Source organism: Arabidopsis lyrata, assembly GCF_000004255.2.
Source record: "Arabidopsis lyrata subsp. lyrata unplaced genomic scaffold ARALYscaffold_8, whole genome shotgun sequence".
Taxonomy (NCBI): domain Eukaryota; kingdom Viridiplantae; phylum Streptophyta; class Magnoliopsida; order Brassicales; family Brassicaceae; genus Arabidopsis; species Arabidopsis lyrata.
The window spans coordinates 4,350,724-4,365,687 of record NW_003302548.1 but is presented as its reverse complement, the minus strand read 5'-3'; the positions used below and the strand labels follow the sequence as shown (position 1 = coordinate 4,365,687).

Genomic DNA, 14,964 nt, shown 5'->3' with positions numbered 1-14,964 from the left:
TTTTAAGTTAAGATAGTATTCATATACTTATGACCATCAACAATATTAACACATCAAAATTCTTAAAAGAAATTTTATTTTACTCGAAAAATGACTTTTGAATTTTTATTAGACATATATATATATATATTGACTTTTATCATTATAATTTCAATCGCCGCGGTGGAGGTGCTCTACTACCACAACGTTTATGTTCTGGAATACAAGGTTGATTGAGAGTACTAACACCAACTGTATCCATAACATGTATCCTATACACGCAAATATTACGGCTTATGTCGCAATAAGCTGCATCACATTGGCAGTTTTGCCTGCATTCCTCATTTGTCACACAAAAATCTCCAACCGCAAGATTTTGTCCTTAAGATCACCAAAAAATATAAAAAGATTTGTAAAACATTAGTTTTGAAATTAAAATTTTAAAAGTACACTACAACTGATATTGAATGTATACTTTTATTTAATTTTAGTCTTTTTTTTAGGTTCAATTCATTTCTAAAATGTTTTTTATTAACAAAGATTAGTTTCAACTTTCAACTATTGGTAATGAAATATGTAAAATTCTAGTGGTATATTTGAAAATGATATTGTTAGTAATATATATATATATATGTGATGCTAATATGAGAACTTTAAATGAAATGTAATTCATTTTCTAAGAAAATGTTCTTTTGCTTTAGTGGTGAAGTTAAGTATTGCATTTCACCTCTTTTATAGTCTATTTATGGTCAAATGTAATATTTGTATGAAGATTTGACTTACCAAACTGATATATGTGTAATTATTTCAAGATTTGACTTACAAAAAATTGTTTTTTATCAAGATTTGACTTACCATTTACAGTGGAATTATTATATGTGTAATTATTTTAAAGTTTGAGTTTGACTTAGGGGGTGTTATTGGTTTGCGATTTAAATAGAGTTTTAATGACTTTAAACGTTGTGTAGAATCTGTTGTTATTCAATCAAGATTTTTTTTAAGTTTGTTAAAGTTTGGTGTTATTAATTTAAGATTTATAAAAATTAATCTAAAATCTTCATAAATCTGGAGTTATTGGATTCATACTTTTACAAAGTCATTAAAAGTTTTGTGTTATTCAAATAATACAAAAGAATCTATGATTTTTAATGAATTAAATTATTATGTTATTGGTTTATGACTTTCTATACTTTTCTTCACAAAATAAAGTCATGAAAAGTATCATCAAAATAGAGAGATTGTTTTAGAAACTTTACAAGATTATGAAATACTAATTAACAAGATTATAAAAAACTCTCGAAAACTCTCTAGCAATAGTTTAGAATCTTTCATTTGTTTACTTTCTGTGATTTTGTTAAAATCATCAAAATTCTTTGTAAATAGGAACCACTAATACTCCCTAATATAATTATTACGTCAAACTGGTCCAAGTTATTGATTTTACGTCAAAAATTGATATTCTCTATATTTATAATTGTCTGTAATAATGCAAAACAAGTAGATGACTCCAGTTTTTTTTTTTTTTCCTTAAACTGATATAAAATTTAGAACTCCAACAACAACAAAATTTTTATCCATTTTATATCAATTTACGAAAAGTAAAAAACTGGAGTCATCTACTTGTTTTGCAATGTTAGGCCATACGCAGTGCAGCACTCTTAGGGGGGGTGTTAGTATTAAAATAAAGAGATTTAATGGAAAAGTTGGAGAATATACAGATTTGGGATGTTATCCCACACCCGGATGTGAGCATAAAAAAAAATGAAAAATATTACATATCTCTCTATCTCTCTCTATCTCTTTCTCTTTCTTTCTTTTCTCTTTCTTTACTTATAATAATAAACTAGGTCCGGACCCGCACGTACGTGCGGGATTTTATATTATAAGATATGTATTATATAACATATAGTCAATACATTTGTGTTAATATAGTATGTAAGTAAATGTTTTTTTTTTTTTTCTTGTGTTAATTAGTTAATAGAATAGATACAATAATATTAGAAACTTAAAGTGAAGATGTTTTTTCTGTGTTTAAAATAAAATTTGGTACATAACTTTGTTTTTTTTTTTTTATTGGTTTTAAAGTTTGAAAATTTTAGATCAGGAAGAATGTAGTAATTTGTGTATGGTGAATGATTGGATAGCTTTGTTTGGTTTTGTTGAATTATTTAGAAATTTGCAAAAGTGGTGTGTTTTATTTTGAAAGATTGAATTTTGATTATGCTTTTTACTGAATATTTTTTTCTTAAATTATAAAATTATTTATTTTGTGAAACAAAATTATTGTTTGTAATTTGTTGCAATGTTAATTTATGTAAACGATTGACCCAAAGCAAAACCTTTTCATGGCCCATAAATGAATAACAAATCTATTGTATTTGGGCTGGAATTATTGTAGGCCCATTTAAAATAGTATTGAAATCGATCCACGGTTTCGTTTATTTGTTTATATTTAATATATTGATTCTCTTTTTCTTTCTTTTTTGGACAAATTATTGTCGAACGAACAATATGTGTCTTATCGCAGAACATTTAACGAAAATCTACAAATCAGAAGATGATACGATCTTTGAATCAATGACAAAAATTGTCGATAATCAACCTATTACGTCTTCGTTTATCAAATTTTCATCTCAGATTCGGAATTCTACAGAGGTAAGGTTTTTAAAGATTCTTCTTCAATCAATCTATTTCTAAAATTTTCCGATTCGATTTACAATCTTTGAGATTCTGTGTTTTAATAGAATCTTGGACAATGACTGTGAATAACCCAAACTTGCATGTGTGAGTATTGTCAATTATATTTTTTGTTTAGATCCGAATTTGATTTTCTGAATTTTTTGTGTTCAACCGGGTAACTCAATCTATCTACATGAATCTTGAAAGCGTTGGAGTTAATAGAGTTTAAAATTGGATTGCGTATAGATTTTGACAATTGATTTTGTTTCCTGATAAGTGTTAACATTTAATTTGTTCCTAAATTGATTTCAGATAATTATAAAGATGATGATTTTGCCCAATGAAGACGATGTACAAAGATAAGTTTTCTGTTACGGCTCTATTCAAACAAATAATGTTTTTAATATATATGGTGCTGATGATACAAAGTTCCATGTTTACAAAGAAGTAAAAAATTTCGAGTTTTAGTCTTTTAAAGAAGGCAAATTTGATGTCGTTTAGAAGCCATAACAGAATCTGGAAGCAATGTTAAAGGTTAGTGAGTTGTTAAGGATTCAAATTTGGTTTAATCCATAATAATATTTAGCTATTCACTACAAGAAAACATGTCTTTTGCGACTCCCAAACGAGTCCTTAAACGGTCGCTAATCGTTGTTTGCGACTTCTTTGCGACTACTAAAGTTGGTCGCTAAAAAACGGTCGCTAAATTAAATGGTCGCATTATAGTCGCATATTTGTGACGGTATTGAGACTTATTTATGTCATCGCAGATAAGCGACGACATAAAGACTGACATTAAGAGTCGTATATTTACGACGTCTTAGCTACGCATGTTAGTTAGCGAATAATTAGTGACAAACATTACAGTCGTTTAATTGAGACTAATTTGGATTTTGAGAGACTATTAATTAGTCGCAAATAAGCTATATTTTTATTCTAAAAATAACAAAACCGAATTCATATAAATCCAAATGTTGCTAATCAAATCCTTAATGTTGCTAACCAAAAGCCCTAATGTAATCAAAAGCCTTACATAACCTTAAACATTAACAATATTCATCATGTTCATAAGAGAGAAAAAAAAGTACAAAAGAACTTAGAAGGATGAAGAAGGTGTTGTTGTGGCTGCGACGGTTCCTGTTGGTGCAGAGGCTGGTGCATTGGCGGTGGCTGTTGCATTGGTGGCTGTTGCATTGGCGGCTTGTGTGTTGGCTGGTGCAGTTGGTTGTGGCTGAGATGCAACAAAAGCTGCAAAGGCAGGATCACTCTCTTTCCAATACATAACAAGTCTCTCCAAGTTTGCAATCCGAGTTTGAGATGCTTGTTGCTCCGCATCACGTCGAGCATTCTCTTCATAGAATGAATAAACAAAATCTAAAAAAGCAGGGAATGGATAAGCTAGAAAAGGTATTTGGAGCAGCAAAGTTTCTTACCACTGCCTACTACAGCTAAATCAGAGACAAAAAAAAGCGAACACAACTTAATTAGAGACCATGAATTACCATGAAGAACATACTTCACAGAGAACACAAGAAGCTGCGTTTTTTCAAAGAAGAGTGAGAGTAATTGGCCTTCAAGAAAACATGTCGTGGATATTAGCTAGTAAGTCTTACCAATCATAGAACTTGAGTATGTTTGGATGATTTAGCGAGTGAAGGATCCTGACCTGAAAAGGAAGAGCATAGTGACAAAAATTCTCAGTATCCAAGTCACTTCAAAAATCAGAGATTGTGAAAAAACAAAGATTGATTGTCAAATCTAGTATATGCAAATATATATGAATTACTTCGTGTATATGCAAATTTAGATAAATGTTTACACACTAACACAATATATCCCTAAATTATGAAGAAAAAAAAGATTCTTGGATATGCAAATTAGTTGCTGAAAACGTCAAATAGAGAGGTAAGTAAAAAGCTTACCTATAGACAGTTACACGGATCACAAATCCAACTGAAGCAAATTGAAAAAAGAAGTAACATCTATACCTCTGGCTTTGGATCTGTATCCATATGTTTCTTGCATTGTGTGCCTGCAAAAAATATTTCCCCTCCCTCTCCTTGTTTACTCAAACAAACATTCAATGTTATTTTTGAATCTTCCACATGAAAGTCTGCAGATTTCAAGGATCACTGCTTATACTAAACCGGATTAATGTTTGCTATTAAAGAATTCACTATGGTTTCCTCTAGGTAACAATTCATGTTTGCACTTCATGAAAAACTATCAGAAAATCAAAGGGACTCACCTGCGTTAGAATCCCTATCTTTACCATTTTCAATAAAAAAAAAATCCATAGTGAGAGTCAAACATTGTTCCACACACTTCAAGGAAGAATACTAAAAAACAACAGAGTGAAGGTTAGTGTTACTGTATTTTCTCAAAATAGGCTTAAACAATAGAAGTCTTTCTAATGGGTTTAAGTAAGGGCAAGAGAGAAAGGGACTTACCCGGAGGCTGGAGCGACGTTGCCGCATTCAATACACTTAGGCTTGTTGAGACCACAAAGAGAACGAATCTTCAATTCGAGTTTCATAAGCAAGAGAGGCATGTAGGTTCGATCGAATCTCCGCATCACGTCGGCCCCTTCTTCTCTGCATTCACTCTGGATGTCCCACCACCACGGCCTCTACTTGCTTTCCCCTTTCCGGCAGGCGCCATTACAGAGAACAAAGAGAGAAAGGAGTGAGAGAGAAGGAACAAATTGAAGAAGCTTCGAAGAGGAATCGAAGAGACGAGTAATCAGATCGAAGAAGAGAGGAAGAATCGAAGAGAAAAGAGGAAGAATCGATGAGAAAAGAGGAAGAATCGAAGAGAATGGAAGAGGAAGAATCGAAGGAATCGAAGAAATCGAAGAAGGAGGCGGAGATATCGAAGAAAGAAGCTAAGTGTTTGTGTTTGTGACTTTGCAGTGGTAGAAATAAAAGAAAAGGAGTCGCAAAACCGTGTCAACTTAGTCGCACCTAAAAAAACACGAGGGATTAATTGCCGCCTAATCGAAAACCCTAAATTTTGGTAAAAATCACAAACCGGTCCCAAGTCGGTCGCAATAGAGTGACACTTTTGTGACGACACTCATGAGTTACAAGACATTATTTTAGATTTGTTAGATAGTCGTCTAATCGAGGCAACTTCGTCGCAAAATACGTAACAAAGTAGTCACTAAAGAGTAGCACATTCGTTGTAACACTAGGCAGTGGCAAAGTAATCGCAAAGAGACACACTTTTGCGACGTTCGTGTATGAGTCACACACAAATATATTTGATTTCTCAACATTAAGATCGAAATACATTAGTATAAGTATTATATATCACTCCAGAGTCCATTTGTGAAGTATATCTTTCATTTTAAGTGATAAAACAATGATTTGGTAAGTTTGTTTTCAAACTTACATAGATTAAGATCATTCTCTTTTAAAAGTCTATGTAACATTTTCCACATGATAGGTTGTTACAAAGATTTAGTCATAAACATGTAAAGTTAAAACATTAACAACTAATCTTTCAATGTATTAGTTATAAACATTGCAAAATATGGTTACTTAACATATTACACATTCTATTTTATCAAATTACAATTTTAAAAACAAAAAGAGTCTCTAAAGAGAGGCAAATTAGTTGTAAATTTACGACTCTTTTGTGACGATGAAGATATTTTAGACAAAAAAAAATTGGATGTCGTTAGGGTTGCAAAAGTATCGTAAAAGGGTCGCGTATTTATGACCGTTCTCAGACTATACTATGGCGTCGTATATTAGCGACAAATATGCGTCTAGTTTTCTCGTAGTCGTTAATAAGTCACTATAGTGTAACAAAAGCGTCGCGAATATTTGCGACCAAAATAAGAGTCACAAAACGTAGTCCAAAAGACATGTTTTCCTGTAGTGATTGTCACTGTTTCTGAATTAGTAGAATTGTAGAAGATATCATTACTTTTGTCATTGTATGTTTTAAAACTTGACAAAATTTTCCTTTTTGTTTGTTCAATGTATAGTGAGATCTCAATTGATAGAAATTTTTTTTGTTTATTAGATTTACCTACTTTTTTTGAGTTTAAGTTAAGGTAGAACATATATAGTACATAGTTTTGCCCTAGTATGTTAAAAACAAAGTAGTAATTTAGAGATTAGAGGTAGTAAAATTTATTGTATTGTTTCATAGGTATTTTTAAATTTAAACTTGTTTATAACAAAATTAATGTGTTAAGGTGAAGCATCATTTGCAAGTAACATAAGAATATGGAGAAGGGAAGAGAAATGTTGTCATTGGACCTATCCAGAAATCTATACGTAAAAAGGTTAGTGGGAACATTATTTTTACATTAGTGTTTCTATTCATATTTTCTTGGTATGTTAAATTGAAAGTAGAATATAATAGATTCAAACTACTTAACTTTCTGAAAAGTTGCTTGGTATTCAGTTTTCACCTTTACAGCTACTGATTATGAAATAGTTGACATAATTTTACTTACGAAAACCTGTTACTTTTGTTATACAAAGTAATTCTGTTTTAAATATAACGTTTGAGATTTTGGAGAAAGAAAATAAATGAGTAAAATAACACTTAGTTCATGATGTTGTAACGTTTCTTGAATGTAGGCAAGAAAAAGGAAAAAACATTGCTTCTCTTCAAATCTATGATTTGGATAATTCTCTGTTTTTCTGAAAAACATTGCTTCCCATGTTTTAACTGTAAATCATAAAGAAAAAAAATAGTTAGAGTAGAAGTGAATTAGTAAAGAACCAAAATTAGATGAGAGAGGAAATATTTATTGATACCTATTACATAAAATTTGTGCTAAACAGCATAGCTATTTTGTTTAAACTATAAAAGAAGATGAAAAATGCAAAAAAGCTTTGAATGATTGTGAGTTCTGAAATGTCAATCGAGAAGAGTATATATACTATTAACAGATAGGGCTATAGTTTTTAGGGTTAACCATTGAATAATTGAGAATATATTTACGTATCAGAATTTAAAACAAACCTTAATCGAATATGCTCGATTTGATAGGATTCACATATTGTGTTATTGTTAAATTAGGCAAATATAATAAATGAGATTGGCAATGAAATCGAAAATTGTATGTGTTCCTTATATTTTCTGATTTAATTGGTATCTTTCTTAAAAACACTCGTGCAAATATTAGTTGATTTATCTTTTATTTGTATTTATCTTCAAAGATTAGAATTCGGAAGTATTAAGATTTGTTAGTTATACAAATTACCAAAAAAAAAAGATTTGTTAGTTATACAGATTATAGAATTCTCTTTAAATCATAACTAATATTTTTGGCAATTGCTTTCTTTAACAGATACAGAATATCTCGGAGTGCAATATTTGGTATCACATTGAATATTAACCCTCACAAGGATCGAATTTTATATCAACGTCCGGATCCGTATTAGAAGCCCAAGATCCATCTGGTAGCTCGACACCCGTTCATAGGGTCCGCCTATTTATCCGGAAAAATACCCAGGATCCGCGTTTTTTTTAATGTGTAATTGTCGAGTTTAACCTTAAACGAAATCTTTTTGTTTACTCTTACAAATTAAAAATTCTAATGGCATTCCTTGTAATATTCTACCCTTCATAAAGTTATTTTATATCTAATGCTTCCCAATTAATAGTATAGATAATTTTTCACACCCATACTAACATATATGCCATTGTGTATGGCCTTACAGACAATCTATACTATTAATTGGGAATCACTAGATATTAAATAATCTTATGAAAGGTAAAATATTACATAAGATGCCATTAATTTTTAGTGCTTTTAAATAAATTCATTAATAGTCCAATAGTAATCACAAAATTAATATATTTAAATAAAAATAGTAAAATTGTTTTAATTAATTATTAGTTTCCAAAAAATTAAACCCACTTTCTCTCTCTTATTAATTATGGATGAAAATTTAAATTTAATTTCTAAAAAATTGTTAACCAATGAGAATTGAAAAACTAAGATTTGACATCCAACTAAGATTTTATCTAAACCAATCCTAATAGACTATTTTATATCAAAAATAAAAATAAAAATAATATCATTTGAGTTCAAAATTAAAAACACTATCGTTTAAAATACTTTATCAATGAGAGATTTTAAGATTGAATTTGAAATTTCATTAAAAAAAAGTTTATATACAAATATTTTTAAGATTCAGTTTTGTTATAATATTTTCACAAATTTTGAAATATAAAACGAATTTTATTTCACAATTTCTAAAAAACGATATTAGATATTAACGAATATTTATATTAACTATGAAATAAACTCAAATAATAGTAAATTTAAAGTAATTATCATTATGGTATTCGTTTAAAGCAAGTTTCGGAAATATCTAAACAATAAATTGTACATATTAATTTCGAAATATTTGTATTTTATTTTTTACTTTTCAACTGAATCTTCCTTAAATAAATCCATAATAAAGTGCACACCGGGTTTCAAAATAATGTAAACTAATTATATATTTTGCATTCAAAACAAATTATGCAGCAATAGCATATTTCTTTTATAGATGTATCTCAAATTTTTTTTTTTAGTTCAAAAATCGAATTAATTATGATTAACCAATGAAAAGAAGAATATGCAAAATTTAGCTAAGGAAAGAAACATTATGAATTTGGTAAAATATACTTGTAACTTTAACAACATACATATTAATCCGAAAAACTCACATTATATATTGTATTTAAAGGTAAGCAAACAAGAATTTGGAACATGATTTTAATGGAAGGAAATGAGAATATAAATTACGAGACGGGATGGGAGGAGAACATAAACTAAAAATCAAACTAAATACCCAACTGGTATGAGTTCGGGTTATGAGCACAATATAAAACAAATTTGTTTACACATATAACCCTGCACCTACAATTTCAGTTACACATATTCTATTTATGACGGATACAGGACCGTAATATTTTATTTCACGTATACGAGATGGGTTACGGGACAGATAATTTATGACAGATACAGGACGGAACAGGTTTCTCATTCCAAAATAGTTACGCCTAGCTAATATAATGGAATAACCCAAACTAAAACCGAATCCATATCCTATTTAACACATGTAATCAAACTGTTACAAATATTTTAATTATAGTTTAGAAAATAGAAAGGTAACATCACTTAACTTTTGAAATTAAATTATATCTTAATTTTTATTTTTAAATATAATTTCGCACGTACGTGTAAGTCCGGATCTTAAATGTAAGTATTTACTAACGCACCTGAATTTTGTTTATTACTCAACTTTATAATCTATACTATTACTAAGTTCCCTAACACAACAAAATATTTTCTATTTTTAAAATCGATATTACAATTTCTAAAAAAGTATCTTTGCACATACATGTGGATCCATATCTAATATACTAAAATATATCACAAAAAAACAAAATAATCTATATTGAATTAAAATTTATTAGAAGTTTTTTTTTAAATATGAAATCCTGCACGTACGTGCGGGTCAGAATCTAGTTATAAATATAAAGAATAATGAACTTATTTTTTTTGTCTAGTTACTAATAAAATGTTTTTTAATTTTGTCCAAAAAATTGGCCCCAAAAATAATAAAAATATAGGAAAAATTCAAGCCCAGACTTCCTCTACTTTTATCCATGACCAAATCTAGTTGTATTTCTATTTTTTTTTTTTTTTGACAACTTTGGATCGACAAAGCCCGATCCATACCTAATCCCTATTACACGGGATAACGCGACTTAGTAGAGTCGAACTCCGGTGGGGAAGGCAGAGTCGAATGGACTTAACCACTTGAATAAAGACACATCCCCAGTTGTATTTCTAATTATTTTACAAATATGTGAAAAAAATGAATCGTTTGAGTGGTAAATATAAAATTTTAGTAGCTGTCAAGCAGAAAAATGATAAGAATTAGTATTGGAAGCAGTACCGTCATTTCTTTCTACCGTTACCTCTTTTTAAATTACCAGCTAAAAACTCTTATTGCTTTATTATACAGATCAATAAGACTCGAAACGTAAAATATGTCACTAAAAGGAATAGTAACTGCATATGCTATATTTTTTATTAATCATCATGATCTAATGACATATCAAAGGATGCTCTCAGATAATCTCACTATTATCAAATATGTAGTTTCGAAAAATAACTAAGACCATCAATCGGTCGATTTCATTCCAAAAATAGATTCGTGCTCGAATCATGATCATAAGATCACTGCAATATATAATTTCTTTTCATACATACTAATTATTTCTTATACTTTGTCACTTTCGTTAGAAATGATCATGTATCACTCACTTCTTCTTGCCCTTCTTAGGCTTCTCTTCTTCCTCAAGGAGCTCCTCCAAAACACTATCATCCAAATACTCAAATTCAAAAACTTCCCTAGAAGAAGAAGAAGCGGAGGCAGAGGAGGAGGAGGATCCAGCCATAGCGGTGGAAGAAGAGCCGCCAGTACTCCCCATGTTATACTCATGAGGGAAGTTTAGAATTGCGGACTGGCCTCTCATGGAGTAGGCTGCTTGGTCATAGGCTCTAGCCGCTTCTTCCGCTGTATCGAACGTTCCAAGCCACACACGTTCACCGTGCTTCCTCGAATCTCGTATCTCCGCTGCATATTTTCCCCAAGGCCGTCTCCGAACTCCCCGGTACTTTCCATGCTCGGCTCCGCCACCACTACCTCCTTGATCCATAGATGTATGTGTTTATGTATATACGTGTTTTTTCGTGTGTCGGTGTGTGTATAGGCTTGAAAATGTTGAACAATCAACAAGGATTGTTCTTGCGCTTTGTGTTATCTCATAAACGTTTTTATGTGTTTTTCTGTTGCATGTGTTTGACGGGAAATTTATAGGCAGGGAAACAAATGTGGGTCCTAATTAGAAACCTAATATTCGGCCCTCGAGAATATAACTCCATTGAGATCTTAATTTTTTCATAGGCAGTTGAAAATTCATCTTTTAGATCCTATTTAAATTCAAAGAAATTCTAAGCTTCTGGATTCGTGGTCATGTTTACAGGTAACCACATTTGGTTTATTTTGTAAGTAATTATTTACAATAATACATACAAGTATATTGGGTATATACAAATTGTTTACAACCACATGTATATATTTCGGACTATTGCCGGGACAGGTTGGAGAAAATAACATAAGCTCGGGTCAGAATCGCTGAAAATTCACACAAAAAAAGTTCTCCAGATGTATATTTCGCTCTTGGATTTGGTGGCCAAATGAAAATAGAACAATAAACTAAACCCTTATAATTCATATTTAGGATTTGTTAGCAAAACTCGGAGTCTCGGATAATTCAGTTTTTCGGTTTAAAATTCGAACATAATTGGAAACCAAGTTACTATTTTGAAACTACCCGATTAGGTAATTTGGAAAAGCTGAGTTCCTACCAATTTAGTAATATCGTTTTGGTTCGAGGTTTTTGCTCAAGGGCTACATAGTACATACAATAATTGAAACGATGGTGATAGATTATTTTGTTTTGTTTTTTTTGTTAAAGGGCTTGATAGATTATTTTGTTATTTCTGCACTTATCTTTGAACAACACCTAAAGTATAATTTAATAAGTCTTTAGATCGTATTTCTTATGGATTTTTTTCCGGTTTGGTTAATATTACAGAAATGAAAATTTCTTACCAAAAATTTAAGTTTCAATTAAATAAAGAGAAAACTATAGGTCGTAAAGGGCTCACAGGCAAGGCAATGTTGGAGAATATCTTTGACTTTGATTATGCGCACGTGTCACGTGTGTTGACTACAAAAGGTGGATTTTCATTTTTTCCTTGGACCAGAATAATTATTTTCTTATAAATGTGTTTCCTAAATCGGACTTTTTAAACTCTAGTTGTAGAAACAGGTAAACACACCTAATTATACATGATGTTTCGAACATGGGAGGATTACGGCTTTGGTCCAGAATCTCCTAATACTTAAAAAAACACACACAAGATTAAAAAGTAAAACAAACACTAAAACATTCTAATATAAAAAAAGCAATTGGACCCGTAACGTGTAAGACACAAATTACACCTGTATATTTAGAATTAAAAGAATTTTGCATTTTATTGGCTGCTTCGGCGTCCGAGTCGTGTGGATGAGGATGTCTTGTCCGTACATAGGCAACATGTTTTCTTTCTTTTGTTTTGTCGAAAAAAGAAAGACATATTGGGAGAAAGAGAAACGTAGATCGAGAGATCGACGGTTGATGAGAGATCTCGGGATTACGAGATCGATTTAAATATATTTCCTTATTATTATTAGAAAAGTTAACATTTGTGTATATCTTCTTATTGTTAAATAGATAGATTTACTATTATCATAAATGTAAAGAACTTGCTAATCAAGTTATGATCCTTGTATAAATAAGTCTATTGACTAATGAATCAAATTGAGAGAAACTATTCTACTACTAAGGTTTCCTCCAAATTTATCATGGTATCAGAGCCTTGATCCTATTCATGTGGATTATGGTTCTGTTACGTTAGCTTCCGCGTTTAAAAAAAAAAAAAAAATCGATTTCAAAGATTTGTTATTGATTTGTTGATCTCACCGTGACTAAAAAAGGTGACATGGACAATCAATGCAGTTTTGACGAAGATGATTTGTGTGCTTTGCTTTTGTTAAAAAAACAAAAAAAGAAGAAGAGAAGAGAGACGTGTTCATCGTATCGGTGAATTACGTTGTTGAATTGGGTCAGTTAATGACCTCGATTGATTTCTTATTAATTAGCAAAACTTGCTAGTTATTTGAAGAAGAAGACGTTGTTCATATCACACACTACAAAAGATGATATAAACAAACGATTTACTTTGGTAAGGATGATGACCAACAAAACCATATGGTTATGTTTGGTTTTTAACCGGTTTTCATGTGGTTTTCGTCTAACTACGAAAAAGATGGAAGCCACGACGATGATTCTGACGGATACGATGCTGATTCGGCGGTGACGAATTCGAATTCGATCATGACTACTACACAAGTTTCTTCATGAACAAGAAGTTCGAAGAGCGACCAAGACTTGTGATCTAAAATCGATGGAGATACACAACTACTAAAGTATCCTCCATTGAATTGATGACCTTATGGCGAGGTATAAACGCTATTGATGACCCTATAGTGGGTATGAAGACCGTGAAGATGATTGTCCAAGCTCATACGTGTTACCACGTATGAGCTTGCAGGAGGGTGTTAGGAGATCTCGGGGATTACGAGATCGACTTGAAAGGAAAGTTAACATTTATATAATATATTCTTATTATTAAACAAGTAAATTTCCTATCATCATATATGTAAAGAACTTGTTAATCAAGTTATGATCCTTGTATAAATAAGCCTATTGACTAATGAATCAAATTGAGAGAAACTATTCTACTACTAAGGTTTCCTCCAAAATTTATCATGGTATTAGAGCCTTGATCCTATTCATGTGGATTATGGTTCTGTACGTTAGCTTCCGCGATTTAAAAAAAAAAAAAAAAAAAATTCTGTTTTCGTTGATTTACGTTAGCTCCATTGATTTTCTATTACGTTACCTCCATTGATTTTCTATTTTATTTTTTTACTTTCGTTGCTTTCAAAAAAAAAAAAGAAAAAAAAAGAAAGAAAGGGAGACGACGTGAGAATGTTACGTTGTTGGTTTTGATGTTTTTTTTGTTTTGACTAGCATACCTGCTAGTTCCTTGGTGAAAAATATATCTTAACCCACGTGATTATGTACGGTGATGCCGTATTGATGAACACCTCCGATGATTGCTTATGGTGGTGGTGATGAAACTACTCCAACGATGCTGTGGAGTTGATGACTATGACTCCAATGGATACGATGCTGATCCGGCGGTGACGAATTCAAATCTGACACAAGTTTCTTCATGAACAAGAAGTTCGAAGAGTGACCAAGACTTGTGATTTTAAATCGATGGAGATACACAACTACAAAAGATGTATTTTCCACCGTTGATGACCCTACGACCGGGTATAAACGTCGATGACCTAACGGCTGGGTATTGTAGCCGCTTTGAACTCTACGATCGGGTATAAACGTCGATTTGACCCTACGACCGGGTATAAACGTCGATGATGACCCGACGGTCGGGTATAAAGCCGTTATTTTGAAGATTTGTCCAATCTCACACGTGTTACCACGTATGAGCTTGCCGGGGGTATTGGGAGAAAGAGAAGCGTAGATCGAGAGATCGACGGTTGATGAGAGATCTCGGGATTACGAGATCGAGTTAAATATATTTCCTTATTATTATTAGAAAAGTTAATATTTGTGTATATCTTCTTATTGTTAAAT

The 14,964-nt window shown here is 31.3% G+C and overlaps 1 protein-coding gene and 1 long non-coding RNA gene across 2 annotated transcripts; one reads left to right on the top strand and one right to left on the bottom strand.

Moving 5' to 3' along the window:
• The first annotated feature begins 2,537 nt into the window (after positions 1–2,537).
• LOC110225637 lies at positions 2,538–8,239 on the top strand. Its single transcript, XR_002329868.1, has 4 exons — positions 2,538–2,634; positions 2,971–3,192; positions 6,866–6,955; positions 7,973–8,239. It is a non-coding gene; the product is annotated as an uncharacterized LOC110225637 (long non-coding RNA).
• Positions 8,240–10,662: 2,423 nt separating this feature from the next.
• LOC9299730 (ethylene-responsive transcription factor ERF096) lies at positions 10,663–11,446 on the bottom strand. The gene has a single exon (XM_021016111.1). The coding sequence runs from the start codon at positions 11,344–11,346 to the stop codon at positions 10,948–10,950; it is 399 nt and encodes a 132-aa protein (XP_020871770.1). The 5' UTR covers positions 11,347–11,446; the 3' UTR covers positions 10,663–10,947.
• Between the last annotated feature and the right edge of the window lie 3,518 nt (positions 11,447–14,964).

Coding starts and splice junctions, on each gene's coding strand:
- LOC9299730 (XM_021016111.1), bottom strand. CDS start 11,346: ATGGATCAAGGAGGTAGTGGTGGCGGAGCCGAGCATGGAAAGTACCGG.